Below are 19,203 nucleotides of genomic sequence, written 5' to 3' on the forward strand. Positions count from 1 at the left end.
ACATATACACATTTATACATACACAAACATGAACACATATACACATTTATACATACACACACATGAACACATATACACATTTATACATACACAAACATGAACACATATACACATTTATACATACACACACATGAACACATATACACATTTATACATACACAAACATGAACACATATACACATTTATACATACACACACATGAACACATATACACATTTATACATACACAAACATGAACACATATACACATTTATACATACACACACATGAACACATATACACATTTATACATACACACACATGAACACATATACACATTGTTACATGAACACACATACACATTTATACATACACAAACATGAACACATATACACATTTATACATACACAAACATGAACACATAACATAATTTATGTAAGAACTTACCAGATAAATTCATTTCTTTCATATTAGCATGAGCTAGTGACATATGGGATATACATTCCTACCAGGAGGGGCAAAGTTTCCCAAACCTCAAAATGCCTATAAATACACCCCTCACCACACCCACAATTCAGTTTAACGAATAGCCAAGAAGTGGGGTGATAAAAAAGTGCGAAAGCATATAAAATAAGGAATTGGAATAAATTGTGCTTTATACAAAATCATAACCACCACAAAAAAGGGTGGGCCTCATGGACTCTTGCTAATATGAAAGAAATGAATTTATCAGGTAAGTTCTTACATAAATTATGTTTTCTTTCATGTAATTAGCAAGAGTCCATGAGCTAGTGACGTATGGGATAATGACTACCCAAGATGTGGATCTTTCCACGCAAGAGTCACTAGAGAGGGAGGGATAAAATAAAGACAGCCAATTCCTGCTGAAAATAATCCACACCCAAAATAAAGTTTAACGAAAAACATAAGCAGAAGATTCAAACTGAAACCGCTGCCTGAAGTACTTTTCTACCAAAAACTGCTTCAGAAGAAGAAAATACATCAAAATGGTAGAATTTAGTAAAAGTATGCAAAGAGGACCAAGTTGCTGCTTTGCAAATCTGGTCAACCGAAGCTTCATTCCTAAACGCCCAGGAAGTAGAAACTGACCTAGTAGAATGAGCTGTAATTCTCTGAGGCGGAGTTTTACCCGACTCAACATAGGCAAGATGAATTAAAGATTTCAACCAAGATGCCAAAGAAATGGCAGAAGCTTTCTGGCCTTTTCTAGAACCGGAAAAGATAACAAATAGACTAGAAGTCTTACGGAAAGATTTCGTAGCTTCAACATAATATTTCAAAGCTCTAACAACATCCAAAGAATGCAACGATTTCTCCTTAGAATTCTTAGGATTAGGACATAATGAAGGAACCACAATTTCTCTACTAATGTTGTTGGAATTCACAACTTTAGGTAAAAATTCAAAAGAAGTTCGCAACACCGCCTTATCCTGGTGAAAAATCAGAAAAGGAGACTCACAAGAAAGAGCAGATAATTCAGAAACTCTTCTAGCAGAAGAGATGGCCAAAAGGAACAAAACTTTCCAAGAAAGCAATTTAATGTCCAATGAATGCATAGGTTCAAACGGAGGAGCTTGAAGAGCTCCCAGAACCAGATTCAAACTCCAAGGAGGAGAAATTGACTTAATGACAGGTTTTATACGAACCAAAGCTTGTACAAAACAATGAATATCAGGAAGAATAGCAATCTTTCTGTGAAAAAGAACAGAAAGAGCAGAGATTTGTCCTTTCAAAGAACTTGCGGACAAACCCTTATCTAAACCATCCTGAAGAAACTGTAAAATTCTCGGTATTCTAAAAGAATGCCAGGAAAAATGATGAGAAAGACACCAAGAAATATAAGTCTTCCAGACTCTATAATATATCTCTCGAGATACAGACTTACGAGCCTGTAACATAGTATTAATCACGGAGTCAGAGAAACCTCTTTGACCAAGAATCAAGCGTTCAATCTCCATACCTTTAAATTTAAGGATTTCAGATCCTGATGGAAAAAAGGACCTTGTGACAGAAGGTCTGGTCTTAACGGAAGAGTCCACGGTTGGCAAGAGGCCATCCGGAAAAGATCCGCATACCAAAACCTGTGAGGCCATGCCGGAGCTACCAGCAGAACAAACGAGCATTCCTTCAGAATCTTGGATATTACTCTTGGAAGAAGAACTAGAGGCGGAAAGATATAGGCAGGATGATACTTCCAAGGAAGTGATAATGCATCCACTGCCTCCGCCTGAGGATCCCGGGATCTGGACAGATACCTGGGAAGTTTCTTGTTTAGATGGGACGCCATCAGATCTATTTCTGGAAGTTCCCACATTTGAACAATCTGAAGAAATACCTCTGGGTGAAGAGACCATTCGCCCGGATGTAACGTTTGGCGACTGAGATAATCCGCTTCCCAATTGTCTATACCTGGAATATGAACCGCAGAGATTAGACAGGAGCTGGATTCCGCCCAAACCAAAATTCGAGATACTTCTTTCATAGCCAGAGGACTGTGAGTCCCTCCTTGATGATTGATGTATGCCACAGTTGTGACATTGTCCGTCTGAAAACAAATGAACGATTCTCTCTTCAGAAGAGGCCAAAACTGAAGAGCTCTGAAAATTGCACGGAGTTCCAAAATATTGATCGGTAATCTCACCTCCTGAGATTCCCAAACTCCTTGTGCTGTCAGAGATCCCCACACAGCTCCCCAACCTGTGAGACTTGCATCTGTTGAAATTACAGACCAGGTCGGAAGCACAAAAGAAGCCCCCTGAATTAAACGATGGTGATCTGTCCACCATGTTAGAGAGTGTCGAACAATCGGTTTTAAAGATATTATTTGAGAAATCTTCGTGTAATCCTTGCACCATTGATTCAGCATACAGAGCTGAAGAGGTCGCATGTGAAAACGAGCAAAGGGGATCGCGTCCGATGCAGCAGTCATAAGACCTAGAATTTCCATGCATAAGGCTACCGAAGGGAATGATTGTGACTGAAGGTTTCGACAAGCTGCAATCAATTTTAGACATCTCTTGTCTGTTAAAGACAGAGTCATGGATACTGAATCCATCTGGAAACCCAGAAAGGTTACTCTTGTCTGAGGAATCAAAGAACTTTTTGGTAAATTGATCCTCCAACCATGATCTTGAAGAAACAACACAAGTCGATTCGTATGAGATTCTGCTAAATGTAAAGACTGAGCAAGTACCAAGATATCGTCCAAATAAGGAAATACCACAATACCCTGTTCTCTGATTACAGACAGAAGGGCACCGAGAACCTTTGTAAAAATTCTTGGAGCTGTAGCTAGGCCAAACGGCAGAGCCACAAACTGGTAATGCTTGTCCAGAAAAGAGAATCTCAGGAACTGATAATGATCTGGATGAATCGGAATATGCAGATATGCATCCTGTAAATCTATTGTGGACATATAATTCCCTTGCTGAACAAAAGGCAATATAGTCCTTACAGTTACCATCTTGAACGTTGGTATCCTTACATAACGATTCAATATTTTTAGATCCAGAACTGGTCTGAAGGAATTCTCCTTCTTTGGTACAATGAAGAGATTTGAATAAAACCCCATCCCCTGTTCCGGAACTGGAACTGGCATAATTACTCCAGACAACTCTAGATCTGAAACACAATTCAGAAATGCTTGAGCTTTTACTGGATTTACTGGGACACGGGAAAGAAAAAATCTCTTTGCAGGAGGTCTCATCTTGAAACCAATTCTGTACCCTTCTGAAACAATGCTCTGAATCCAAAGATTGTGAACAGAATTGATCCAAATTTCCTTGAAAAAACGTAACCTGCCCCCTACCAGCTGAGCTGGAATGAGGGCCGCACCTTCATGTGGACTTAGAAGCAGGCTTTGCCTTTCTAGCTGGCTTGGATTTATTCCAGACTGGAGAAGGTTTCCAAACCGAAACTGCTCCTGAGGATGAAGGATCAGGCTTTTGTTCTTTGTTGAAACGAAAGGAACGAAAACGATTATTAGCCCTGTTTTTACCTTTAGATTTTTTATCCTGTGGTAAAAAAGTTCCTTTCCCACCAGTAACAGTTGAAATAATGGAATCCAACTGAGAACCAAATAATTTGTTACCCTGGAAAGAAATGGAAAGCAAAGTTGATTTAGAAGCCATATCAGCATTCCAAGTTTTAAGCCATAAAGCTCTTCTAGCTAAGATAGCTAGAGACATAAACCTGACATCAACTCTGATAATATCAAAAATAGCATCACAGATAAAATTATTAGCATGCTGAAGAAGAATAATAATATCATGAGAATCACGATGTGTTACTTGTTGCGCTAAAGTTTCCAACCAAAAAGTTGAAGCTGCAGCAACATCAGCCAAAGATATAGCAGGTCTAAGAAGATTACCTGAACACAGATAAGCTTTTCTTAGAAAGGATTCAATTTTCCTATCTAGAGGATCTTTAAACGAAGTACCATCTGACGTAGGAATAGTAGTACGTTTAGCAAGGGTAGAAATAGCCCCATCAACTTTAGGGATCTTGTCCCAAAATTCTAATCTGTCAGACGGCACAGGATATAAATGCTTAAAACGTTTAGAAGGAGTAAATGAATTACCCAATTTATCCCATTCCTTGGAAATTACTGCAGAAATAGCATTAGGAACAGGAAAAACTTCTGGAAAAACCACAGGAGCTTTAAATACCTTATCCAAACGTTTAGAATTAACATCAAGAGGACCAGAATCCTCTATTTCTAAAGCAATTAGTACTTCTTTAAGTAAAGAACGAATAAATTCAATTTTAAATAAATATGAAGATTTATCAGCATCAACCTCTGAGACAGAATCCTCTGAACCAGAGGAATCATCAGAATCAGAATGATGATCTTCATTTAAAAATTCATCTGTAGGGAGAGAAGTTTTAAAAGATTTTTTACGTTTACTAGAAGGAGAAATAACAGACATAGCCGTCTTAATGGATTCTGAAACAAAATCTCTTATATTATCAGGAACATTCTGCACCTTAGATGTTGAAGGAACTGCAACAGGCAATGGTACTTTACTAAAGGAAATATTATCTGCTTTAACAAGTTTGTCATGACAATCAATACAAACAACAGCTGGAGGAATAGCTACCAAAAGTTTACAGCAGATACACTTAGCTTTGGTAGATTCAGCACTTGACAGCGATTTTCCTGTAGTATCTTCTGACTCAGATGCAACGTGGGACATCTTGCAATATGTAAGAGAAAAAACAACATATATAAAGCAAAATTGATCAAATTCCTTAAAAGACAGTTTCAGGAATGGGAAAAAATGCCAAAGAACAAGCTTCTAGCAACCAGAAGCAATAAAAAATGAGACTAAAATAATGTGGAGACAAAAGTGACGCCCATATTTTTTCGCGCCAAATAAGATGCCCACATTATTTGGCGCCTAAATGCTTTTGGCGCCAAAAATGACGCCACATCCGGAACGCCGACATTTTTGGCGCAAAATAACGTCAAAAAAATGACGCAACTTCCGGCGACACGTATGACGCCGGAAACGGAAATAGAATTTTTGCGCCAAAAGAGTCCGCACCAAGAATGACGCAATAAAATGAAGCATTTTCAGCCCCCGCGAGCCTAACAGCCCACAGGGAAGAGTCAAATTTTTTGAAGGTAAGAAAAAAATTATTAAATCAAATGCATTATCCCAAATATGAAACTGACTGTCTGAAAATAAGGAAAGTGAACATTCTGAGTCAAGGCAAATAAATGTTTGAATACATATATTTAGAACTTTATAAACAAAGTGCCCAACCATAGCTTGGAGTGTCACAGAAAATAAGACTTACTTACCCCAGGACACTCATCTACATATAGCAGATAGCCAAACCAGTACTGAAACGAGAATCAGTAGAGGTAATGGTATATATAAGAGTATATCGTCGATCTGAAAAGGGAGGTAAGAGATGAATCTCTACGACCGATAACAGAGAACCTATGAAATAGACCCCGTAGAAGGAGATCACTGCATTCAAATAGGCAATACTCTCCTCACATCCCTCTGACATTCACTGCACGCTGAGAGGAAAACCGGGCTCCAACTTGCTGCGGAGCGCATATCAACGTAGAATCTAGCACAAACTTACTTCACCACCTCCATCGGAGGCAAAGTTTGTAAAACTGAATTGTGGGTGTGGTGAGGGGTGTATTTATAGGCATTTTGAGGTTTGGGAAACTTTGCCCCTCCTGGTAGGAATGTATATCCCATACGTCACTAGCTCATGGACTCTTGCTAATTACATGAAAGAAATACACATTTATACATACACACACATGAACACATATACACATTTATACATACACAAACATGAACACATATACACATTGTTACATGAACACACATACACATTTATACATACACAAACATGAACACATATACACATTTATACATACACAAACATGAACACATATACACATTGTTACATGAACACATATACACATTTATACATACACAAACATGAACACACATACACATTTATACATACACAAACATGAACACATATACACATTTATACATACACACACATGAACACATATACACATTTATACATACACACACATGAACACATATACACATTTATACATACACACACATGAACACACATACACATTGTTACATACACAAACATGAACACAACAAAAAGTGCGCTATTTCTGATGAAAAAAACAAATCGAGCAATAGATTTTATCGACCCCAATATCATTCAATTAAATTGATTGCCTATTGCATTGCACTTCTGGGAGCTCGCTTCTGATTGGTGGCTGCACATATGCCTCTCATCACTGTCTCACCAGATGTGTTCAGCTAGCTCCCAGTAGCACATTGCTACTTCCAAACCTGCTCTTTAACAAAGGATACCAATGAAACAAAGCAAGTTCGATAATATAAGTAAACTGGAAAACATGAATTTTCCATTTAATTAATTCTCCCTTTAACATGGAAGCCTAACATAAGCTTGTGATTTTGTATAGAATAGGAACCATAATATTGAAGCCTGTTCTTCCCTCTACCGGTGCCTTGCAGCCTGAACATCCGCAGAAGTGATGCATTGACGGTATATGATGGTGATGACCTCACTGCGCGGGTGCTGGGTCAGTATATGGGTGTCCACCAAAGATTTAATCTCTTCTCCTCTGCAAATGACGTCACTCTGCAGTTCCAGTCTGATCCAAACGACCCTGTGTTCAGCCTGAGTCAGGGCTTCATCATTCACTTCAAAGGTAATTACTTACCTGGCCTTGACCTGCTTTATCTACCACATACCAGCCTTTATTTATAGCCAGTCAACCATAGATTGTTCACCATGTAACCTTGCCACTCTTTTGTCTTTGCCCTCTCAGAGGTACCACGAAATGACACATGCCCTGCACTGCCAGAGGTACCATCTGGGTGGAAGACATCCTCACACCCGGATCTGATTCGTGGAACTGTGGTAACCTATCAGTGTGAACCAGGATATGACATCAGTGGCTCAGACATACTCACCTGCCAATGGGATCTGTCGTGGAGCAACGCCCCACCTACCTGTGAAAAAAGTGAGTCCCACTAAACAGGTTTTTCCTTTTTTACAACACATACACCCTAAATATTCTAAGATCCTGTGACACTCCGGTTACTATAATGATAGAAAACTAGAAGCAAATCTGGTGAGCTTGTTAGCAAAAATAGAACAATATTACTTGTTTAAAGAAGACAAAACATAATACAAAGAGGCTACAACTGATCACAAGCTGTTTATTTAATGTGCTGTCTATACGACGGTTTTGCTATCACAGCACAGCAGTGTTTAGTCCGGTTTTGCTATCACATATACGGCGCCACATATAAATGTCGCCCGCAAATTCTACTCCCATAAGCTAACAAAGAGGCTACAACTGATCACAAGCTGTTTATTTAATGTGCTGTCTATACGACGGTTTTGCTATCACAGCACAGCAGTGTTTAGTCCGGTTTTGCTATCACATATACGGCGCCACATATAAATGTCGCCCGCAAATTCTACTCCCATAAGCTAACATAGAACCGCGTCGCAAATCGGTATCACATATGCAGCGCAAGGACTTATGCGGCGAAAATGGAGAAATTTTACTCCATTTTGACCTCGCCACACATTAATTACGCTGATTAATTAAGTTTATTGCGATGTGGGGGTTTGGCGGTTTAGGGGTAAATACATTTATTAGGTAGTTTGCGATGTTGAAGTTGGAGGATTTAGGGGTTAATACTTTTATTAGGTAGATTACGATGTGGGTGAATGGCGGATTAGGGGTTAATAGTTTAATTAGGAATATTGCGTTGTGGGGGTGTCGGTTTAGTCGTTAATACTTTTATTATTAGTTGCAATGTGTGGAGATTGCGCATATAGGGGTTTTTATTTTTTTTTAGACTTTTACAGGAGAGTTGACATATTTTTTTATTTTCTTAGGCGCCGGCAGTTTCTAAAGTATCCAAAAAGTCCACAGCACTAAAGATGAAAATTATACCTTTATTTACATATCAAATTATCAAATGCCAAATGTGACGTTTCGGCCCCTCTGGCCTTAATCATGCATATCAGTTTATAAAGTGCCGTAAGTCACTGGGGACTCCAGGAAATTTGTATTTACGCACATTTCTGGACATCGCTAGTTTATCCGACTTACGGCACTTTATGAACTGCCGGCAGAGTTTATGTAATACCCCGATGTGCAAGGTGAAATTACGGGCGGCGCGGGTTTCAGCAGTTGCGCTAAAGCCTGCGCTGCATATGTAATCTCGTCCCATATGTCCAGGTGTAATGAAGGGCCCCAGAGGTTACCACCCCCTTTAAATGGACAGCCTATTACAATGGGTTGAGATTCAGGTAATATCAGATCTCATTATGTTATCACTTTGTGTACACAGACTTGCTTCCTTATCTTATATTTGTCTAGAAAACTAAAGCTCAATACTTAGAGAGAACAATGGAAAATTATCATTTTATTACTTAACTATCCTGCACCCCACTGAGAGTGTAATCTCTTCTGCTGGCTGTGTTTACTTAGGCTATTCAATAGAAATAGCTTTGTAATGTGTTTTCATTATTTTTTTTCCTTTGTTTTGTGTTATTTAATTCAGAATATTGGGATTTTCACCACCCCAGGAAGGCTGTAACATGTTACACAATAATTACTTGATCAGCGCAGGAGCTCATTAATTTTTAAAGGGACATAAAAGTAAAAATGAAACGTTCATGATTCAGATAGAACATGCAATATTAGAACTTTCCAATTTACTTTTGTTATCAAATTTACTTTCCTTTGCTGAAAAGCATACGCCTAGATTTAGAGTTTTGTCAGTAAAGACCTGCGTAGCTGACGCTGCTTTTTTTTCCAGCGCACCCTTAAGACAACGCTGGTATTTAGAGTTGTCTGAGTGGCTGCGTTAGGCTCAGAAAAGGGAGCGTTGAGCATAATTTAGCTCCACTTCAACCCTCAATACCAGCGTTGCCTACGGTAGTGGTAAGCTGGAAAAACGTGCTCGTGCACGATATCCCCATAGGAAACAATGGGGCTGAGCTGGCTGCAAAAAAACCTAACACCTGCAAAAAAGCAGCGTTCAGCGTTCAGCTCCTACTCTGTAAGTCCGCACCTAACACCCTAACATGAACCCCGAGTCTAAACACCCCTAACCTTACACTTATTAACCCCTAATCTGCCGCCCCTGCTATCGCTGACACTTGCATTATACTATTAACCCCTAATCTGCCGCTCCGGACACCGCCGCAACCTACATTATAGCTATGAACCCCTAATCTGCTGCCCCTAACACCGCCGACACCTATATTATATTTATTAACCCCTAATCTGCCCCCCAACGTCGCCGCTACCTAACTACAATTATTAACCCCTAATCTGCCGACTGGACCTCGCCGCCACTATAATAAATGTATTAACCCCTAAACCGCCGCACTCCCGCCTCGCAAACACTATAATAAATTGTATTAACCCCTAATCTGCCCTCCCTAACATCGCCGCCACCTACCTGCAATTATTAACCCCTAATCTCCCGCCCGCAACGTCGCCGCTACTATAATAAATGTATTAACCCCTAAACCTAAGTCTAACCCTAACCCTAAACAACACTATATTTAAATTAATTAAATAAATGAACTACAATTACCTACAATTACATTTAATTAAATAAACTAATTTATAATACAAAAAAAACAAACACTAAATTACAGAAAATATTTTTTTTTTACAAGAAGTTTAAATTAATTACACCTAATCTAACGACGAATGACGGTTCCTTTAAGGGACATCATCCAAGATGGCGTCCCTCGAATTCCGATTGGCTGATAGGATTCTATCAGCCAATCGGAATTAAGGTAGGAAAAATCTGATTAAACTAGATAGCTGCAGGGCGCTTACGTTCCTGGAGACTGTCCGATGTGTGAGGAAGCCGGTTGCTCTCTTGAGCCGGAAATGAAACCACCGAGGTAGCGTATTGTAGATGGAGTGAGATTCTCCTTCCTGTGTCTCTGTGATGGTGGACGCTGCCTGCAGTGAAGGGATGTGTATTCGCCAATCACATCCAGAAAGGGACAAGCTGAAAGTAGAAAGCAGAAACAGGCGCAGCCCAATTAATTGGGCTGCGCCTGTTTCTGCTTTCTACTTTCAGGAAAAATCTGATTGGCTGATTCAATCAGCCAATCGGATTGAGCTTGCATTCTATTGGCTGATTGAAACAGCCAATAGAATGCGAGCTCAATCCGATTGGCTGATTGGATCAGCCAATCAGATTGAACTGCAATCTGATTGGCTGATTGAATCAGCCAATCAGATTTTTCCTACATTAATTCCGATTGGCTGATAGAATCCTATCTGCCAATCGTAATTCGAGGGACGCCATCTTGGATGACGTCCCTTAAAGGAACCGTCATTCGTCGTTAGTCCGTCGGGGAAGGTGGATGTTCCCCGTTGGCGGTCTGAAGATGGAGCCGGAAGAAAGAAGATGCCGCTTGGAGGAAGACATCGCCCGGATGGAGGACCTCTTCTTTGCAGCTTGGATCAAGACTTCGCCCGGATGGAGGACCACATCGCCCGGATTGGATGAAGAATTCGGCTCGGCTGGGTGAAGACGGCTCAAGGTAGGGAGATCTTCAGGGGGTTAGTGTTAGGTTTTTTTAAGGGGGAATTGGGTGGGTTAGAGTAGGGGTATGTGGGTGGTGGGTTTTAATGTTGTGGGGGGGTTGTATTTTTTTTTACAGGTAAAAGAGCTAATTACTTTGGGGCAATGCCCCGCAAAAAGCCCTTTTAAGGGCTGGTAAAAGAGCTGATTATTTTGTAATTTAGAATAGGGTAGGGCATTTTTTTATTTTGGGGGGCTTTATTATTTTATTAGGGGGTTTAGATTAGGTGTAATTAGTTTAAACTTCTTGTAATATTTTTTTATTTTCTGTCATATTTTTTTTTTTAAAGATTAGTGGGTTCTATATTTGTTTTAATTTACATTAGGGGTTCAACTAGTGGGGCTAGATATACGGTAAATACCAATCCAATAGCTACCTAGGTAAATCTCTATAGTTATGCCTTATGTTGTCCTCTCCTGGGGATGTTGTCCTTATAGGACGATATTGGGGACAAGGAGCAGGAGTATGACCCGCCAGTAACACCCTGGTGGGAAAGGAGGGAGAGAACACCCCTGCAATCTAGAAAAAGAGGTTAGATTATGTGTATAGAAATATCTCAGCCTAATATAGCTGTACCTTCAGCACAGTGATATAGGTCTATAACTCATACCATATGATAAAGGATATTGCACAACACATGAATACAGTAGCTTAAATATATATATAAAGCAGTATTTGCATAAATAGTAACTTATACTGATAGTAAGAGGAGAAGTACCCAAAATACAGCAAGCTGAAACCTTAGAAACCTGTAGGAGAGAGTGTATATTGTTAGTGCAAGATATTAAATGACACTACACCTCAGGTTGCAGACCCAAGGACAATAATGCTGACGCAGCAGCCTAATGTATTTAAGTCTCTGGTGAGAAGTCTGGGCGAGATCTCACAGTTGCGAGGGGATGATGTGTAGATGAAAATATTATGTCCCAGTCAGGATTCTCAATATAGTATCAGTAGCTCCCAACACTGTAAACTTATATATAGGAGCAGTCCATGTGGGTATACATGCTATAGGCAAAAGGCACCAAGGCCCATATCATAAACCGTTGTCTTAGCAGGGCCTCCTGGTAATAATGGGTTATGTCCTTGTCCCACTCTAAGGCAGAAAAACAAAGGCCAATAATTAGGGCTCAACAAAGGTATACCTCCAGGTAGTGTACTCCCTCAATGTTTAAATCTTATTTTTAGTTGCAGGCATCCGGTAAAGACATTTAAAAGTTACCAGGGAAAACAGTTGCAGGCCTAGTGGGGATCTCAGTGAGGAGGGGGGTGAGATGGAGAGCCTAGCAAATAGAGAGGGTGCACTCCAGGGTGTTTAACGAGGTGGCTAAGTATGAGCTCAAAACTTTGTGGGGTCAGTACCTATATTTCCACGTGGGTGCGGCCTATTCATCAAATTCTTGGGGACAGAGGATGTCACCGGTAGTTTCCAATGGCTTTTTCTCCAATCGCTCTATTAGGCACCCTTAGAGGTGAGTACCTAGCGATCGTTGACTATCCGGTAACAATAGCAGTGCTCCTCCGATTACACGCTGCCCAGACTGAGACGGAGCTGTATAGGGAAGCTGAGGCCCAAGATGGCGCGGGTTCAGATAAACTGCGCAACAGATAGGCCCAGCTACTTTTGCCTTGGATTCCGACCGTCTCAGCCTACTCTCCCTCCCGACAAACAAGGCAGGTGGTTGTCCCCTAGCTGATGCCCCACAGGAGCACTGATCTTCAGGGTCCCTCGATTGCAACAAGGTAGGGTATCCTGTCCTACTTCCTCCTCTCGCCAGATGTCCGGGCCGCTGGGTATACGCTCCGGAGCGGATCCCCGACCCTCCGGAGCAGTGTGGCAGAAGGTAAGCTGGCAGCTGATGATAGCAGAGGGAAGTAGCTTCTGAGTCTCCGGAGTGGAGCCCCGACCCTCCGGAGACAGGGAACCGCTGTAGTCAGAGACAAAGAGAGGTCTCAGTATCTGCCTCACCTCCCGCAGTCAAATCAGGGCCTCTCTTGCAAGTAGCAGGCAGGCAGTAGATAGATTCTCCGGAGCGGAGCCCCGACCCTCCGGAGAACTGGCTCTCTTGTCGGTGTCTTCAGATGCCGCTCTTAGGTAGTCACTGCTGCAAATGATCGTAGGTGTAATAGTAAGTGTTCTTGTTTTGGATAAGTGGCTCCAGCAGCTCCGCAATATAAAAGAGAGTTTAGCTTAGCCTTAAATTAGGGCTTGGGCTGATATTTCAATATTTTAAATACTTTTAAACGCTTTTATTTCGTTTTTTTAGAGCAGAGCTCTTCACCAACACGTCTGTTTAGATCAGCGGTTAGCTCCGCCCCCCTATTTTCTGTAATTTAGGCCTAGATTTGGAGTTTGGCGGTAGAAGGGCTGTTAACGCTCCGCGGGTTTTTTTCTGGCCGCACCATAAATTTAACTCTGGTATCGAGAGTTCAAACAAATGCTGCGTTAGGCTCCAAAAAAGGAGCGTAGAGCATTTTTACCGCAAATGCAACTCTCGATACCAGAGTTGCTTACGGACGCGGCCAGCCTCAAAAACGTGCTCGTGCACGATTCTCCCATAGGAAACAATGGGGCTGTTTGAGCTGAAAAAAAACCTAACACCTGCAAAAAAGCAGCGTTCAGCTCCTAACGCAGCCCCATTGTTTCCTATGGGGAAACACTTCCTACGTCTGCACCTAACACTCTAACATGTACCCCGAGTTTAAACACCCCTAACCTTACACTTATTAACCCCTATTCTGCCGCCCCCGCTATCGCTGACCCCTGCATATTTTTTTTAACCCCTAATCTGCCGCTCCGTAAACCGCCGCAACCTACGTTATCCCTATGTACCCCTAATCTGCTGCCCTAACATCGCCGACCCCTAGATTATATTTATTAACCCCTAATCTGCCCCCCTCAACGTCGCCGACACCTGCCTACACTTATTAACCCCTAATCTGCCGAGCGGACCTGAGCGCTACTATAATAAAGTTATTAACCCCTAATCCGCCTCACTAACCCTATCATAAATAGAATTAACCCCTAATCTGCCCTCCCTAACATCGCCGACACCTACCTTCAATTATTAACCCCTAATCTGCCGAGCGGACCTCACCGCTATTCTAATAAATGTATTAACCCCTAAAGCTAAGTCTAACCCTAACACTAACACCCCCCTAACTTAAATATAATTTACATCTAACGAAATAAATTAACTCTTATTAAATAACTTATTCCTATTTAAAGCTAAATACTTACCTGTAAAATAAATCCTAATATAGCTACAATATAAATTATAATTATATTATAGCTATTTTAGGATTAATATTTATTTTACAGGCAACTTTGTAATTATTTTAACCAGGTACAATAGCTATTAAATAGTTAAGAACTATTTAATAGTTACCTAGTTAAAATAATAACAAATTTACCTGTAAAATAAATCCTAACCTAAGATATAATTAAACCTAACACTACCCTATCAATAAATTAATTAAATAAACTACCTACAATTACCTACAATTAACCTAACACTACACTATCAATAAATTAATTAAATACAATTCCTACAAATAAATACAATTAAATAAACTAGCTAAAGTACAAAAAATAAAAAAGAACTGTTACAAAAAATAAAAAAATATTTACAAACATAAGAAAAATATTACAACAATTTTAAACTAATTACACCTACTCTAAGCCCCCTAATAAAATAACAAAGCCCCCCAAAATAAAAAATTCCCTACCCTATTCTAAATTAAAAAAGTTAAAAGCTCTTTTACCTTACCAGCCCTGAACAGGGCCCTTTGCGGGGCATGCCCCAAGAAATACAGCTCTTTTGCCTGTAAAAAAAAACATACAATACCCCCCCCAACATTACAACCCACCACCCACATACCCCTAATCTAACCCAAACCCCCCTTAAATAAACCTAACACTAAGCCCCTGAAGATCTTCCTACCTTGTCTTCACCATCCAGGTTCACCGATCCGTCCTGAAGAGCTCCTCCGATGTCCTGATCCAAGCCCAAGCGGGGGGCTGAAGAGGTCCATGATCCGGTCAAAGTCTTCATCCAAGCGGGGCAGAAGAGGATCTTCCATCCGATTGAAGTCATCATCCAGGCGGCATCTTCTATGGTCTTCCATCCGGAGCGAAGCGGCAGGATCCTGAAGACCTCCAGCACGGAACATCCATCCGGCCCGACGACTGAACGACGAATGACTGTTCCTTTAAGGGACATCATCCAATCGGAATTAAGGTAGGAATTTTCTGATTGGCTGATGGAATCAGCCAATCAGAATCAAGTTCAATCCGATTGGCTGATCCAATCAGCCAATCAGATTGAGCTCGCATTCTATTGGCTGTTCCGATCAGAATCCTATCAGCCAATCGGAATTCGAGGGACGCCATCTTGGATGACGTCCCTTAAAGGAACAGTCATTTGTCGTTCAGTCGTCGGGCCGGATGGATGTTCCGCGCTGGAGGTCTTCAGGATCCTGCCGCTTCGCTCCGGATGGAAGACCATAGAAGATGCCGCCTGGATGATGACTTCAATCGGATGGAAGATCCTCTTCTGCCCCGCTTGGATGAAGACTTTGACCGGATCATGGACCTCTTCAGCCCCCCGCTTGGGCTTGGATCAGGACATCGGAGGAGCTCTTCAGGACGGATCGGTGAACCTGGATGGTGAAGACAAGGTAGGAAGATCTTCAGGGGCTTAGTGTTAGGTTTATTTAAGGGGGGTTTGGGTTAGATTAGGGGTATGTGGGTGGTGGGTTGTAATGTTGGGGGGGGGTATTGTATTTATTCTTTTACAGGCAAAAGAGCTGAAATTCTTGGGGCATGCCCCGCAAAGGGCCCTGTTCAGGGCTGGTAAGGTAAAAGAGCTTTTAACTTTTTTAATTTAGAATAGGGTAGGGAATTTTTTATTTTGGGGGGCTTTGTTATTTTATTAGGGGGCTTAGAGTAGGTGTAATTAGTTTAAAATTGTTGTAATATTTTTCTTATGTTTGTAAATATTTTTTTATTTTTTGTAACTTAGTTCTTTTTTATTTTTTGTACTTTAGCTAGTTTATTTAATTGTATTTATTTGTAGGAATTGTGTTTAATTAATTTATTGATAGTGTAGTGTTAGGTTAATTGTAGGTAATTGTAGGTAGTTTATTTAATTAATTTATTGATAGGGTAGTGTTAGGTTTAATTATATCTTAGGTTAGGATTTATTTTACAGGTAAATTTGTTATTATTTTAACTAGGTAACTATTAAATAGTTCTTAACTATTTAATAGCTATTGTACATGGTTAAAATAATTACAAAGTTGCCTGTAAAATAAATATTAATCCTAAAATAGCTATAATATAATTATAATTTATATTGTAGCTATATTAGGATTTATTTTACAGGTAAGTATTTAGCTTTAAATAGGAATAAGTTATTTAATAAGAGTTAATTTATTTCGTTAGATGTAAATTATATTTAAGTTAGGGGGGTGTTAGTGTTAGGGTTAGACTTAGCTTTAGGGGTTAATACATTTATTAGAATAGCGGTGAGGTCCGCTCGGCAGATTAGGGGTTAATAATTGAAGTTAGGTGTCGGCGATGTTAGGGAGGGCAGATTAGGGGTTAATACTATTTATGATAGGGTTAGTGAGGCGGGTTAGGGGTTAATAACTTTATTATAGTAGCGGTGCGGTCCGCTCGGCAGATTAGGGGTTAATAAGTGTAGGCAGGTGTCGGCGACGTTGAGGGGGGCAGATTAGGGGTTAATAAATATAATATAGGGGTCGGCGATGTTAGGGCAGCAGATTAGGGGTACATAGGGATAACGTAGGTGGCGGCGCTTTGCGGTCGGAAGATTAGGGGTTAATTATTTTAAGTAGCTGGCGGCGACGTTGTGGGGGGCAGGTTAGGGGTTAATAAATGTAATACAGGGGTCGGCGGGGTTAGGGGCAGCAGATTAGGGGTACATAAGGATAACGTAGGTGGCGGTCGGCAGATTAGGGGTTAAAAATTTTTTATCGAGTTGCGGCGATGTGGGGGGACCTCAGTTTAGGGGTACATAGGTAGTTTATGGGTGTTAGTGTACTTTAGGGTACAGTAGTTAAGAGCTTTATGAACCGGCGTTAGCCCAGAAAGCTCTTAACTCCTGCTATTTTCAGGCGGCTGGAGTTTTGTCGTTAGAGCTCTAACGCTCACTTCAGAAACGACTCTAAATACCGGCGTTAGGAAGATCCCATTGAAAAGATAGGATACGCAATTGGCGTAGGGGGATCTGCGGTATGGAAAAGTCGCGGCTGAAAAGTGAGCGTTAGACCCTTTAATCACTGACTCCAAATACCAGCGGGCGGCCAAAACCAGCGTTAGGAGCCTCTAACGCTGGTTTTCACGGCTACCGCCAAACTCCAAATCTAGGCCCAAGTGTTTGTTTGTTTTTGTATTATAGATTAGTTTATTTAATTAAATGTAATTGTAGTTAATTTATTTAATTAATTTAATGATAGTGTAGTGTTAGGTTTAATTGTAACTTAGGTTAGGATTTATTTTACAGGTAATTTTGTAATTATTTTAACTAGGTAGCTATTAAATAGTTATTAACTATTTAATAGCTATTGTACCTAGTTAAAATAAATGCAAAGTTGCCTGTAAAATAAATATAAATCCTAAAATAGCTACAATGTAACTATTAGTTATATTGTAGCTATCTTAGGGTTTATTTTATAGTTAAGTATTTAGTTTTAAATAGGAATAATTTTTTTTAATTATAGGAATATTATTTCGTTTTATTTAAATTATATTTATGTTAGGGGGGTGTTAAGGTTAGACTTAGGTTTAGGGGTTAATAACTTTATTATAGTAGTGGCGACGTTGCGGGCGGGAGATTAGGGGTTAATAATTGCAGGTAGGTGGCGGCGATGCTAGGGAGGGCAGATTAGGGGTTAATACAATTTATTATAGTGTTTGCGAGGCGGGAGTACGGCGGTTTAGGGGTTAATACATTTATTATAGTGGCGGCGAGGTCCGGTCGGCAGATTAGGGGTTAATAATTGTAGTTAGGTAGCGGTGACGTTGGGGGGGGGGGGCAGATTAGGGGTTAATAAATATAATATAGGTGTCGGCAATGTTAGGGGCAGCAGATTAGGGGTTCATAGCTATAATGTAGGTGGCGGCGGTGATTAGGGGTTACATTTTTTTATTAGAGGGTTTGCGTTGTGGGGGGGGCCTCGGTTTAGGGGTACATAGGTAGTTTATGGGTGTTAGTGTACTTTAGAGCACAGTAGTTAAGAGCTTTATGTTCCGGCGTTAGCCCATAAAGCTCTTAACTACTGACTTTTTTTGGCGGTAGGAGTCTTGTCGGTAGAGGGACTACCGCTCACTTCTTCCAAGACTCCAAATACCAGCGTTATGCAAATCCCATTGAAAAGATAGGATACGCAATTGATATAAGGGGATCTGTGGTAGCCTGGAGTCGCGGAAAGAAAGTGAGCGGTAGACCCTTTCCTGGCTGACTCTAAATACCAGCGGGTGGTAAAAAGCAGCATTAGGACCCCTTAACGCTGCTTTTGACGGCTAACGCCAAACTCTAAATCTAGCCGATAGTTAGGTAGTCTCAGGAGCAGCAATGCACTTCTGAGAGCTAGCAGCTGATTGGTGGCTGCACCTATTGTCTCAACTGATGTGTTCAGCTAGCTGCATTGTTGTTCCTGAGCCTACTCTTCAACAAGGATAGAGAGAGATTAAAGCAGGTCTGATAATAGTAAAATGTACAGTTGTTTTAAATTGCATATTGTATCTGCATCATGAATGTTTAGTTTTGTCAGACAGACAGATAGATAATAGACAGACATATAGACATATAGATAGATAATAGACAGACATATAGACATATAGATAGATAATAGATAGATGATAGATATAAAGGTAGAATCAATAGATTGATAGATAATAGACAGCTATACAGATAGATAGACAGTTAGATAGATAATAGACAGCTAGACAGACAGATAGATAGACAGACAGACAGACAGATATATATATATCAAGTAGGAGAAGGCACT

At 40.4% G+C, this 19,203-nt stretch overlaps 1 protein-coding gene across 1 annotated transcript in view; it reads left to right on the top strand.

Moving 5' to 3' along the window:
- SEZ6L2 (seizure related 6 homolog like 2) overlaps positions 1-19,203 on the top strand; it is a 165,414-nt gene that overhangs the window by 114,383 nt on the left and 31,828 nt on the right. The window contains exons 15-16 of the mRNA XM_053694166.1: positions 7,038-7,234; positions 7,355-7,549. Of these exons, the coding sequence (XP_053550141.1) occupies positions 7,038-7,234; positions 7,355-7,549 (392 nt within the window). The remainder of the gene's footprint in view (positions 1-7,037; positions 7,235-7,354; positions 7,550-19,203) is intronic.

The sequence above is a fragment of the Bombina bombina genome, chromosome 11, assembly GCF_027579735.1.
Source record: "Bombina bombina isolate aBomBom1 chromosome 11, aBomBom1.pri, whole genome shotgun sequence".
Taxonomy (NCBI): domain Eukaryota; kingdom Metazoa; phylum Chordata; class Amphibia; order Anura; family Bombinatoridae; genus Bombina; species Bombina bombina.